At 40.5% G+C, this 14,257-nt stretch overlaps 1 protein-coding gene and 1 long non-coding RNA gene across 5 annotated transcripts in view; one reads left to right on the top strand and one right to left on the bottom strand.

The window, feature by feature from the left end:
• LOC309389992 overlaps positions 1 to 14,257 on the top strand; it is a 944,060-nt gene that overhangs the window by 203,924 nt on the left and 725,879 nt on the right. The gene's annotated exons all lie outside the window — the stretch shown is intronic.
• Positions 1 to 14,257, bottom strand: part of OLFM3 (olfactomedin 3) — a 246,512-nt gene that overhangs the window by 76,278 nt on the left and 155,977 nt on the right. Inside the window, exon 1 of one of the 2 annotated variants that reach the window (XM_081946293.1) lies at positions 8,085 to 8,228. The exons of the other annotated variant lie outside the window; for it this stretch is intronic. Coding sequence (XP_081802419.1) covers positions 8,085 to 8,213 — 129 coding nt within the window. The 5' untranslated portion in view covers positions 8,214 to 8,228. Of the gene's footprint in view, positions 1 to 8,084; positions 8,229 to 14,257 lie in introns of those variants that run through there. 2 annotated transcript variants of the gene reach the window in all.

Here is a 14,257-nt window from a genome sequence, read left to right as displayed (position 1 = left end):
AAAGGTGATATGGAGCACACATAAGTATGTCACCTTGTCAATAATTCCTTGAGCCAAATGCATTTTTTACTGAACTGATTTCAGAGCAGTCCAGGGCAGCCAAAAAACCTCTTAAAAAAAAGTCCCAACTTCTATAAGGAGTAACAAATAGATAAGACATGAATATCTCCACATGTCTAACTCATGGCCCGTGGCCCCAATGCATCACACACAGGCCACCCCCCCCCCCCCAGTTTGACACTCTTGGTCTAAATGTTTAATACATACAGTATGTGTTTTTTAAAAAAACATACATTTCAATATGGATTGCTGCACAGCCCTACTAAACAGTAATCACCCTAATAGTTACTTCAATAGGAAATGATCAAACATTTCAAGTAAATTAGCGGTAAACGCAAATGAATGATTTGTCTTGGGCCTGGAGTACATGGATATGAAATCCTACTCAAGTTTACGTCAAGGTAAAATAGTGGCCCCATATGAAAAGTAGATAAAGTTGTGATCTCAGTTATCATAAGGGTGGTCAAATCAGGGCTTGATCCTGTCACTTGTAGGTTTTAAATATAGACCATGGTAACAGATCTGAAAGCACATGTTATTGTTCTAGAGGGTCTTCTACAAAGATTCAGGATGGAGAAATTCTAGCTTTTCAGATATTGTTGGGCTCTGTTTCCTACCAAGCCTACCAGCATAGCCAATGGTTAGAGGTGATAGAAGCTAGAGTCTTAAAACCTCAATAGAAGTACAGGGTCCCACCTAGAAAGGTATGTTTCTTCTGGGATAGCATATGCAAACCGAGAAAAGTGGGACTTTATAATCTAAATTGGTTTAATGAGGGAGCCAAGAAAGGAAAAGAAAGGAAAGAGGAGAGTTATATGGGACTCTTTTCAAACTTTTTTTGTTAAAAAAACAACCATTCAGGAACTAATAATAATAATAATAATAATAATAATAATAATAATAATAATAATAATAATAATAATAATAATAATAAATATTTATTTCTTAGCCGCACCCTCTCCCGAAGGACTCGGGGCGGCGTACAACGAAACATATGAAATAAATATGTGGACAAAACAAACATATAACAGAGACATATACCGAGACATACACAAGGAGGAGGTCGGATGACAAATAAAACAATTAAAATACAGTATTTAAAAACCCCTAGATAATTAAATATAATTAAAATACCCAATAAAAACCCGTCAGGAGCGATATGGTTAAATCAAAGTTAAGCCAGGCCAGCTGCTTGGAATAGGTGGGTCTTAAGCTTAATACGAAAGGAGCGGAGGTCAGAGGTATTCCTAATATCCGGAGGGAGGTCATTCCACAGGGCTGGGCCTGCCACAGAGAAGGCTCTACTCCTAGGCGCCGCCCCCCGACACTGTCTAGTGGACGGCACCTGGAGGAGGCCCTCTCTGTGCGAGCGGATTGGTCGCAGGGATGTATGGGGCAGAATACGATCCCGCAAGTAACTAGGTCCTGAGCCATGGAGCGCTTTAAAGATTATTATCAAAACCTTGAAACGCACCCGATAGACCACAGGAAGCCAGTGCAGCTCGCGCAGGAACGGTGTCACATGGGAGTACCTAGTACTCCCCATAATTACCCGCGCGGCTGCGTTCTGGACCAACTGTAGCCTCCGGGTGCATTTCAAGGGAAGCCCCACGTAGAGAGCATTACAGTAGTCCAAGCGGGACGTCACCAGCGCATGAGTGACTGTGCGTAAGGCGTCCCGGTCCAGTAGGGGGCGCAATTGGCGCACCAGGCGAACCTGGTGGAACGCCCCCCTTGCCACAGCTGTCACATGGTCATCCATGGACAGCCGGGCATCCAGGAGGACGCCCAAATTGCGCGCCCGCTCCACGGGGGCAAGTTGAATGCCCCCAATGGCCAATGATGGGATTAATTGGCTGAACCGGGGAGCTGGTACCCACAGCCACTCCGTCTTGGAGGGGTTGAGCTTGAGTCGGTTGTCATCCATCCAGATCCGTACGGCTTCCACACACCGGGACATCACTTCGATGGCCTCGTTGGGGTGGTTCGGGGTGGAAAAGTACAGCTGAGTATCATCAGCGTACAGATGGTATCCCACCCCAAAACCACGGATGATCTCACCCAGCGGCTTCATATATGTGTTGAAGAGGAGTGGAGAGAGGACCGACCCCTGTGGCACCCCACAAGTAAGGGGGCGTAGGGTCGACCTCTCTTCTCCTGCCAACACACGCTGCGTCCGGTCAGAAAGGTAGGAGCCGAACCACCGCAAAACGGTGCCCCGGACCCCCAACCCCTCCAGCCGGCGCAGCAGGATACCATGGTCGATGGTATCAAAAGCCGCCGAGAGGTCTAATAGGACCAGGATAGAGGAACAACCTCTGTCTCTGGCCCTCCAGAGATCATCCACCAACGCGACCAAGGCCGTCTCCGTGCTGTGACCGGGGCGGAAGCCGGACTGGCGCGGGTCTAGATAATCATTTTCCTCCAGATGTCGTGGAAACTGGTAGGCCACCACACTCTCTACAACCTACATAGTTCTCAAGGAACTATGCCATGCTAGAAGAGTCCTCAGGTGTTTGCATATCAAATTTGTTCTATTTTTTAAAGTAATCGCCACAAGATCTTTTCAAATAGCTTTTCCATATATCTGGTGCATATTTAGAATGAAGAATTTCAATAGAGAAGCGTTTTGGGATTGGGCTTAACTGATTGAAAGCATCAGGCTATATTTAAGTTCCAGTGCTTCAGAGCCTGCTTTGACACTGTTTCCCACAGCTCTGTGGTCTTTAGATGGGCTTCTCTTCCTAGGAAAATTGGTTCAGAACAAGCACTTGGGCTGTAACAATGTCTCCCACTGTCATTTCTACTGCTGGCAGATTTGAATAAGAGCGGGGGGGGGGGGGGATATCAAGGAAGATTTTAAAAAAAACACCTTTGTGCAAAATTAAAAGATCTCCTGGCTCATCTCAGTAAAATGCAGAATTTTACCTTACATGAATCGGAGGGGGAACTTCCTTTTTGAGGCATCGGACGTTAGAAGCCAAAATATGCAAGCCAAAAGAACAGAAAAGGAAAGGAAGTCTAGGGGAGCATTTGATCGGAATTTAGATTTGGAAGGAGGGATGGTGTTAGGGATTCTTGGACTGATTTTGATCCAAGTTGTCTTTTTCTTTTTCAAAGTTCTTGCCTAGAGTAAATTATAGCGGTAACTTCATCTTGAGCTGAGGAAAAGAATTAGAGGAGGGGGACTTAAAGAATTGGTTTTCTTTCAGATCCCTCTTAAAAGAGTTGCGAAAACAGAGAGGGAGAGAGAAATATATTATTTCTTCTTCTTCTTCTTCTTCTTCTTCTTCTTCTTCTTCTTCTTCTTCTTCTTCTTCTTCTTCTTCTTCTTCTTCTTCTTCTTCTTCTTCTCCTTCTCCTTCTCCTCCTCCTCCTCCTCCTCCTCCTCCCTCCTCCCTCCTCCTCTTCATCTTCTCCATTACTGTCCTTAGAGTAGTAGTAACTGGCAAACTCAATTGTTTTGTACTATATCTCCCTCAGTTCTTTGCTATTGACCATGTCAGGTAAGAATGAAAGGCTTAATTGTAAAATATTTGAACGATATCAAGCTATCTTTGAAGTTTATTTTAGAATTTTCAAAAAGAGGCCCTGTGTTCCAGGAATATAAGTTGGCAAACTGCAACATTTAACTCACAACTGTTTTTATAATGCTTGTGAATAGTAGGTTAGAGGGCTGCATTCTAAAAAGTGGGTGGAGTATAAACTAAAAAATAAACTAGGGTTTATTTAATTTCCATTTTATTTTATAAAGTTTGTGGGCCACACAATGGCAGCCAGTTTGGTCTAGTGGTTAAGGCACCAGATTAGAAAGCGGGAGATCATGAGTTCAGGTCCCGCCCCAGCCATGAAAGCCATCTGGGTTAACCTTGGGTTAGTCTCACTCTCTCAGCCCAACTGATCTCACAGAATTGTTTTTGTGGGAGAAACAGGAGGAGGACTATTCATATGTTGAAAATGTTTCCCGCATTGAACAATTTGTAAAATAATAAAAGCAGGATACAAATAAATAAATACATTTAACAATTTCATCCTGTTGCATTGCACATTATAATTTGATGGAATATTTTGAGGAACTTTAAGGGCTGCCCCTTTAGCTTTGAAGGTCCACCCCTAGTGGAGATAAAGAGATATTGAATGGAGAAGGCAACAAAGAGAATGGAAGAATAGAAGCTGTTTCTTGTCCAGAGAGCTCAATGGGAGCCAAGCAAGGGCACGGAATTCCATATTTGTCCACTAAAGTTCAACTAGTCAAAGTTGTTCTGCTTGTTAGCTATTGTAGTACTTTTCAAGTTTGGTATAAACAAAGTTGGAGAAAAGGAAGGAGATAAATTCACACAGCTTATCTGACAAAAAGCAAGACATGTAGACGTTAGGTCCTGCTTTTATGATGTGATGCAATGAGGTCAACATTTTTATGAAGATTTACACTGAGAGAATGCAAACTTTTCTCCATCTTTTGCTTTTAGTTTGACTGGGATCCAGGTGTGGCTTCAGCAAGCCAACATTTCATCAAATCTACTGGGTGATGCTGCAAGGCAAGTAGAAAAGGAAATGTAGAAACTTAGCTCCCACCACTCTTCTGGAAGAATGACATATTTTGAAAAATATTAAAAAGGGAGAATATTATATTTCCCTGGATGAGAAATGGAGAAACATTTTTTTAGAGGGAGAAAGCAGCTCCCACCTTTTCTTAATAGCCCACAGCAGATGTCAGAACTTAAGAGGTAAAGAGATATATAGCTCTATTCATAAGCAAATACTCTCACCCAAGATCCAACATAAGAAAAAGACATTAAGCCACAATAGGAATTACCCAACACCCTTTAAGAACACAAGCCCTTCATTACATCACCCCAAACCTCAACCAAACGTAGCTCAGACGAACACCTAGGACTTGTACTTTGCCTATAGAGCCAGCTATGACCCTTATATGACCCCATGGAAGTCTGAGAAACACCCAATAAAATACATGTCCTTCCACAGGAACAGGAAGCTGAAGTGCAAAACCCATGAGAAAGTATAACCCCCCTCCACCCCCATGTAGTCAACTGCCCAGAACCACCCATGTGGTTCTGCTTCATCATTAAACCATCTTTCCAATCAGCCTCCAGCCTCCATTTTGTCTCCAGTGCCTTTCTCCCGGCTTGGAACTGAACCAGATGGATATTTCTTCCCACAGAAAGGCGTGTACATCAACTTACCCTGACTTCCACATTCTCTATAACAAGCAGAAAATATGCAAAAATGGCCCAATCACATTCTCCCTCTATTTACATAGGTATTGGGGGGGGGGGGAGGCTTACAATATCTATCAAAGAGTTCAATAGGATTTGGAGAAGGTAGGAGAAAGTAAGATCTCTACTAGACTTGGGGGCCTGTTCTGAAATTAGGATTCAGTAGCAACCATATGCAGCTCTCCTTCTCTTTCTCTCTCACACAAGCAATAGGATAGTCAACATTTGGTAATAAATCAGATTTTTATTTTTTTAAATTTAATAACTATGCATGAGCAGGAGATAAATAATAATATTGTGGTGACTGACATTTATTTTGATGACTGATTTATTACTTCTGGGATGCCCTGCCTGTATCTCTCTATCTAATTTTTTTCCTAACATATGGGAAGCACAAGCGTTCCCCACAACTGCCATTCTCAAAAGGTTATTCCATGCTTGCTTTATCTACCTATCAATCAGTCAAAATATATTGGTATGCATTTTCTCTCTATATGTTTAGCATTTCTCTCTTGTTTCTGGCATTTCGCAATAAGGCTAGCAACATATTTTTGAGAAATTCAGATGTACTTGGTTTATGTCATACTTTCTATTCTACTTTTCCTTCAATGAGTTAGGGAAAGATGATATAGAGTAAGAAAGGTAACTTTGACAGAGATAAGTGAGATCTGTTACCAAAGCGACAAGGGGAAAACATATGTCCAAAACAAACAAAGTATGCAAAAATGGCTGAATCAACTCCTCAATTTATAAAGGTCTAGGAGGGAGATCAGAAAGGTCGGTAGTTCAGTGGTTCGAATCCCTAGCGCTGCGTAACAGAGTGAGCTCCCGTTACTTGTCCCAGCTTCTGCCAACCTAGCAGTTCGAAAGCACATAAAAATGCAATTAGAAAAATAGGAGCCACCTTTGGTGGGAAGGTAACAGCATTCCGTGTGCCTTCAGCATTTAGTCATGCCGGCCACATGACCACGGAGACTTCTTGGGACAGCGCTGGCTGTATGGCTTTGAAATTAGATGAGCACTGCCTCCTAGAGTCGGGAATGACTAGCACATATATGCGAGGGGAACCTTTAGCTTTAGGAAGGGGATATACAATAGAATAAGACCTGCAAGATTCTGTTATTATAGCCACTCTGAATAAAGGCCAATTTCTGCAGAATTGTTTCCTGATCTAACCTACCTAATTAATAAATATTCTGAAGGCTAATAAATATTCTACTTTTATTATGTAGGTTGAGTCCAGCCCAAAGGGAGCTGATGAGATTTGTGGCCAACCAAACATCAGACTACATATTTCCCCAGGTTTCTGGAATTATAGAGATTACAAATGCAAGTTTTGGGGTCAACGTGTAGCTTTTACCAATAATTCTATGGGAAAAAGAAGAAGCTTATAATGCTGAATTGTCCCTATCAGATATAACTCCACTCTGATCTATAGTGCTGCATTAACTCACTCTATGAGAACTAAGAAACCTTTGAAGTCCTTTGGACATTCAGTGAACTCTAAACTTTCCAGAGAGAGCCACAGAGGTTACGAAGGTTGGCTGATGTGAACTTCCTTTCTGATAAATTATACAGAAATAACGGCATTTCTGATAAATACTCTGAAATATCACCCTTAATTCAGTTGTCTGATGGAAGGACTTCACAATAGAGCAAAATGAATGGTTCAACTGAAAAGCACTAAAAATCATGATTCCATTCTCATTTCCTGCCCGCAGGCAATGAACAAATTCCATATTGATTAGTAAATTAGACCACGTGTTTAGTTTCCAAGTGGTATTTAGCCCTGAGCTGCTCTTAATCTGATATTTGACTGCAATCACAATGAACAGAGCACAGGTAAGGAGGAACTTTTGGAGCAGGGAAATTCAGTTAAGTGCCTCCTCGTCAAACTTTCATTAGCTCCGTTTCAGCAAATGGTATGGCAAAGGATGCAGAATTCACCCGTTTCATCAAGCTATTAAGACAGCATTAAGACCACAGACAGAGAGGCTTGCTTCTTTAGTACTGAACAAGACTTTTTGGCAGGCATCGCACCACACTTCAGCAACAGTAGTACACATAATGGAATCCATCCTGAAAAGTCAGTGGACATCTTTAGCCAATAACAATCTATAATTTGGCATGCTGCCCTAATCAAATGAATTGAAAGTGTATTTTCTTTTTGTTTTAAAGTTTTCTCTTTCTCTCTCTCTCTCTCTCTCTCTCTCTCTCTCTCCCTCCCTCTCTCCCTCTCTCTCTTTCTCCCCCTCCCTCTCTCTCTCTCCCCCTCTATGGAAAACTCAAAAAGTCTTGCTTTTTGTTCCTGGACATCCCAAATACGGCATTGAAAACAAAGCAGGAAAAAGGCGGTCGTCCTGCTAGGTGCAATGGTTTTGCAAGAAAAAGAAGCAGAACAGCTCAAGTTTAATCATGCTTATTTTGTATAATCATAGCAAGGCTTTTTGGAAGTCACAATGCAGAAAGTGGAAAGCGAACAAACAAGAAAGGCTTCGGTACTTTAAGACTGGTACAAATACCCGTGCCTTAGACAAATATTTTATAAAGCTTTTTTTAAAAAATCATTCTGTTTCCAGTTGGTAAATGTTCTTTCCAGCATGTGAGTCTATAGGTTGCAACATGCATTAACAACTTGGAAGAAAGGAAGGTTCTTACTAGAAGCATGCAAAATTAAAATTGCAATCTCTGGGTCACTTACTTACAAGAACAGCCATAGCAAATTGTCTCTTCCCATCCCTTCCCTCTCAAGCCCACAAAAGCTCTCCAGACAATGAAGTTACTTACTAGCTTGTTAAAAGTTGATAGCCTGGTGGTATTCAGTCCTACCAGTGACGGGAGCGTTTGGGACATCCAGTTAGAAATCATAGCCATGGTACTAAGGGCAGCACCCAGCTTGAGCAGTGAAGGACTCATTGCTGTGGAAGCTAATGAGTTTTCATAGTGAGTGATTATCATCCTAGAGCAGACTGGCAGGGAAAGAGGCGTGCCTGCAACTCACAACGTCCATGGCATGAAAAGGGTTCAGCCTCCCAAGATTTAATCATCCTCCAAAACGCACATCCAAGCTGCTTCCCCCCCTCCCCCTCCAAACACTAGCGTTGAAGCCTCCTCTCTTTGCACCACATAGCAAGGCAGGTTGGTCACAGAAACAAAAGCCTTTAATGCTCATATTAATAGTTTTTGCCTGGGCAGGAAGAAAAGAAGATGTGGAGGAGAACAGATGGTCACTTCACCAGGAGCGGGCAGCTTGCTGGTTAATGGGGGCAGTGGTCCAAGGCCAGAGGTAACAAAGTCAACCTGTTACATTTAGCGGGTGGCTAGAGAACAGAATCTTTCAGACTTCATATGGAACATCTGTGGGCATTTTTTTAAGTAGGGATGACACCATGAACATCTTGATATTGTTGCCATTGTCAACAAGTATCACAAAGCTTCGTGTGAACGAAAAATGCAATGTGTTGCATGGGTGAGAATAAGCCCTGCTGGATTTCATGGGATTTGCTTCTACCGTGTTTTCCTGAAAATAAGACAGGGTCTTATTTTCTTTTGACTCCCAAAATAAGCACTTGGCCTTATTTTCGGGGAGGTCTTATTATTTTTGAGGTGCAGGAGGCGGTGAACATGGTCACCTCATGGCTGCTGCTGTGTTGCAATATTTTCGGGGAGGGCTTATTTTTGGGAGAGGGGTTATTTTAGCACATGCACTCAAAAGCCCGATTGGGCTTATTATCCGGGGAGGTCTTATTTTCAGGGAAACAGGGTATGTCAGCGTAGATAGTCAAGCTACTTACTGCCATCATAGCCCCTAATGCATAAGGGATTACAATTTGCAGAGTTAGAAAGGAGTAGACTGGCCTCTCCTATCTCTTCTACCTTTAAAGACAGGATAAAGTCTGTGTATATGAATGGGTACAGAAATTTCCAGGAAGGTCACGAACATCTTTGGTTTTTTTTTTCATATGACTAACAAAAATTATGATACCAAATTGTTCCAACCAAGCACGACTCTAAGGGGGGGGGGGGGGGGAGATCCTGGCTTAGAGCCAATATGAAGACTATGTACCCGAACTTGCTTTTCTACCAATTGCTTCACTGTAATTTTTGCTTCTGGGGAGACATTCAGATTATAATTGCAGAGATGTCACTTTATCATTATTTTTTACTTTTGCTGCTTTGTAAAATATCACAAATAAAACATCGCTTTCTAATAATATATGGTGGCTCATGATGCAACGAATTATTTAGAAAAAAAAGTTATAGAAATGTAGACCATGAGCCACTATCTCTGCCTCCAGGATCATGAAGGTTTACCACCTTCATGATCCTGAAGGTGATACCTTGTTCATGATGCTACCTTCATGAAGGTAAGTCATGTCTCCGAATGGTATGGAGGCTGCCATTCATATAGCCCCAGACTTTTCATTTGTGGATCAGGCTGGGAGAGGGTATTGCAATCATCCTGATGTGTCCTAATTTCTCAGCAGCTTTCAATATCGTGGCATCTTTCTGGATTGACTGCAAGTAAGGGAAGGCATCATATTATAGTGGTTTACAGTCCTTTCTCCATGGTAGGTTCCAGTCAGTGTTGGCAGGAAGTGAGAGGTGAGCCTGCTGCCTCAGATTTGTGGGGTGTCTCAGGGTTCAACAGTCTCAGCCATCCCATTTAATAACTAACAGAGATGTTGTGGAAGGTCATCTGTCTGTTCAATGTTGATGAATCCTCAGTTATAGCACCTATAGCAATAGCACTTTGATTTATATACCACTTTATAGTGCCTTACAGCACTCTCTACAGAGTCATACATCTTGTTCCTTGTCTGCCAAGCTATGCTGCTAACATCATATTCCACTGCCTGAAGCTTTAGATGGGGAAGAACAAACTAAGATTCCATCTCAGCAATGTTGTTAATTGCAAAGTTGTGTCCGACCTATCGCAACCCCATGGACAACGTTCCTCCAGACCTTCCTGTCCTCTACCATCCCCTGGAGTCCATTTAAGCTCATGCCTACTGCTTTATTGACTCCATCCAGTCACCTCATTCTCTGTCATCCACTTCTTCTTTTGCCCTCAATCATTAGGCTCTTCTCCAGTGAGTCCTTCCTTCTCATTAGGTGGGCAAAGTATTTGAGTTTCATCTTCAGGCTCTGGGCTTCTAAAGAGCAGTCAGGGTTGATCTCCAGCAATACTAAGTATCTATAGTTGTTTGACCATTCTGGTGCTGGGAGTCTTTCATCTCTAGGCCTGAAAAGGGTTACCCTACCTCTTTGGGGTCTAGTTCATAACTGAGAGGGTGCTTTTTGTACTCATAGCTCTCTTGTTTGAACAGCATCTGCCAGTTGTGGCCAGAGATCCTTGCCTTGTGTCACAGTAGTAGTTATATGGACTATGAGGCTTCTCTTACATGAAGACTTGGTCACTGTATAGATGGAATACTACTGCAATGCGCTGCACATGGGGGTAGCCTCAAAGCCTCAGTAATACAGGTCTCGGTTGTGGTACCAACCCTCCAGAACAGCATACCTCCAGGAGATATACTGCATATGGCTGCTGTTTATCAGCTTTTAGAAGAGCATTAAGTAGGGCTCTTTACTAGGGCCTTGGGAAGGGAAAGAGTTACTTGATGTTCCTTCTGAATGATGTAGACTGTTAGGTTTTATTTTGATTTATTTTTACTGCATGTATATGCTTGAATGGCTACTTAAGAGACCCTGGAGTTAAGTGCCCTAGAAATTTGTAAAACAAATAAACAAATCAATTAACTATTCTGTTTACACTGGCATGTTGGAACATGTAGGTGCTTTTGAGGGTATTTATGTTGTCCATACAACCTTAAGGAAATTACTCAGCTTCCAGGTCACTGGTAAATTGAGCTATAATTTTAGGAGGAAATAGTTGTACTGCTAGTCCAGCAGGTCTTTGTGGTCAATCTGTTTTCCTTTAAGAGAAGAGATACTCAATCATGATTTGTTTATGAGAAATTCTTGTTAGCACATCAGGAATCATTCTTCCTTAACCCCATGTTTGGATTTTTTAAAATATAATTTTTATTGAAGGAATTTTTAAGAAGTTAAAAAACAACACAAATATTAAAAAAGAAAGAAAATAAAAAATAATGGTGAATAAGAAAGAAAATAGAAAAAGAAGAAGAAAAGAGAAAAGATTATCAAAGAAGCAGCTTCCAATCTTTTTGATAGCAGTTATAAATGCACTTATATTTTACCCTAAGGTTACATCATAATTTCCTTCTTTCAATAAGCTGCGCTCTTTCTAATCTACATAAATCATAACTTCATTTTTCTTTTCTTTTTTTTAAGCAAAAAGTCCATAAGGGTTTCCAGTCACTGTTAAATGTAGTTGTTGATCTTTCCCTAATTAAACAAGTTAATTTTGCCATCTCTACTAGTTATATCACCTTCATCTCCATTGTAGGTATTTCAGAGTCTTTTCATTTTTCAGTATATAATTGTCTTGCAGCAGGGATTGTATACAAGAATATTCTTCCATAGTTCTTTTCTAATTGGCTATCCACTAACCCCAATTCTGGTTGTAGTTGAATGTTGATCATTAAAATTCTTCGTATCATTATATGTACCGGTATTTGAACCCTTAAATTTCTGGCTTTTTGCAAATCCTCTATACATGATAAAATAACCCTTTCTGTTATCCACATTTCCAACAGGAAATTTGAAGTACCTTTATATATTCTAGACAATTTTTCTGGGGTTATACACCAACAATAGCTACATCTTTTTATAAAAGTTCTCTTTTAGGTTATAGCAATGTACATTTCGATCCTTTTAACCACATATTTTTCCTACTGTTTCATCAGTATATTGTGTCCAAAGTTCTTAGTTCATTTCATGACACACGCATTCACTAGTACTTCTATTTCAAATTTCAAACCCTTCTTTGTAGGTCAGCCATCCCCAAACCCCTGGCCACAGCCCATTGAGAACCAGGCTGCTAAAGTGGCAGGAGAGCGTGCAAAGCTTCATTTGTGCAAGTGCAGGTTTTAGGTTACACCCACATAGCCATTCTCCCACCCCCTGCTGCTGAAACCACCAAAGCCGCTCCGGTGGTTCGCAGAACCAAAAAAGTTGCAGACCACTGCTATGGATTATCAATAGCTCCTACTGAAGAAACATGAAAAACCAGGGGATTAGTACATTCTGTCACAAGGTTGACACAACTGGAGAAGGGCAAGTGACACATGCTTATTAAATTCAACAGCTAGGTTTGTACAATGTTAGTTGCCATGAACAAGCAAGTGACACATGAACAAGGCAAAAATTTAGTCCATGCCTAAGCCTTTTTCAACTCCTTTTCTTTTTTGTGCTCTTTAAAATCTCAGATTATCACCGTAGGAAAGAGATTACTAATCATAGACATTTATTTATTTATTCAATTTGTATAGCTATTCATCGCAAGCCACTGACTCTGGGCAGTGAACAATCATAAAATGAAATGAATTAGCCCTTGATCTTGGTTTTCCTTAACAGGAGTCAAGTTGCATTTTAATCATGGACTGTAGATTTAATTTTTTTCCCACTGCATTCAAAAGGGAAATTGCAAGCTTATTTTTGCGCTGATCCTCAGCAGCGCTTATATTGCGACCATGAAAGATAGCCCTCCCCCTCCCCTACCCACAATTTTTACCCAGTGTCATTATAATGATATCTACAAAATGGAAAACTCTATGCAGACAGGAAGTTGTTAGAATTTGAATGACATCTGTAAGAGAGGAAGGGATTATGCATCATACTCATGATTGAGTTCCTGGTGAAATAATGACTTCTATATATTCATTGAATAGTTTTATTCAATTTCCAGATACCTAGATGAATGAATGAATGAATGGTTCTATGTCTCCTTCTCAGGAAATAGATTAATCCAGAGTCTACGCAATTGGAGTTTATTCTCAGTTAGCCTGTACTGTTCTCATTCCTTTTAGTTTCCTTTTCTGGTTTTCCTGTTGAGCTTCAATATCAAATAGCTGAGTTTTGGAAAAAGTCTAGTGAATGCCTCTGTTCTTGCATATACATTATAAACCAGCAAGTATCAATAATATTTGATACCTTTCCTTTGATGAAGATGTGCATCTGTCTGAGGCTTGAATGAATGTGTAGTTTGGACAGAGATGCACTTTGATGGACCCAGGAAACTATATCAAAAGCATATATAGATAAGAATAAACACTTGTACATTGCTATTTAGTTCTCTTTCTGGAATGGCATGTTTGTTGCCAAGAATTCTACACTGCTCTGAAAAAGCCAAGGATGCTTGCTAAAATGAAGTTTTAGGTTTTTGTCAATAACCCTTAAAAAAAAAAGTGAATTTACATAGAGAGAGGTATTCTTACATAACAATTGTTCTATAACCTGCATTTGAGCTCCTAATTATTAGCCAATTTTTGCTTCTCTCTACATACCTCAAATTATTTGATTTAAGCAAGATAATAGAAACGTTGATCAATGCCTCTTTCAAACATAAAGCACTGTGATTTTCTATATAATTTTATGAGGGAGCTTCAGCCTTCCTTATCATATTAAAACCTCCCTTGAAAATTCCTGGTATAATGGAGTATTATTTTGCTGGAGATACAACTATTCCCTAAAGTATACCTTTAAAAACTGAGTTAAGTTTTAGTGCACTAGCAAATGAAGAGGAGTAAAAAAAAGTGGAATCTATAGCTTACTGGCAAGCAATATGAGCAATGGGCAAACAGCATAAATCTATGTAAAATAAGATTCTGATCTAACATACTGCCATGGGAATCTTGATATTTCTATATCATAAAATGTGCTCTTCAAGTCAGTGGGTAAAAACTATGCATCTTAGATTGATCACCAGTGAATTCTAACTTATGTTAACCATACACCAGCTTACTGCAGTTTACATATAGCCACTTTTTCAATTATCTCTCTGGTCTAGTTCACACAAAGAGATGAGATTGAAA

Source organism: Natrix helvetica (assembly GCF_964273705.1).
Source record: "Natrix helvetica genome assembly, chromosome: 3".
Taxonomy (NCBI): domain Eukaryota; kingdom Metazoa; phylum Chordata; class Lepidosauria; order Squamata; family Natricidae; genus Natrix; species Natrix helvetica.
The sequence above is the reverse complement of the archived record's forward strand: the minus strand, read 5'-3'. Positions and strand labels throughout refer to the sequence as shown.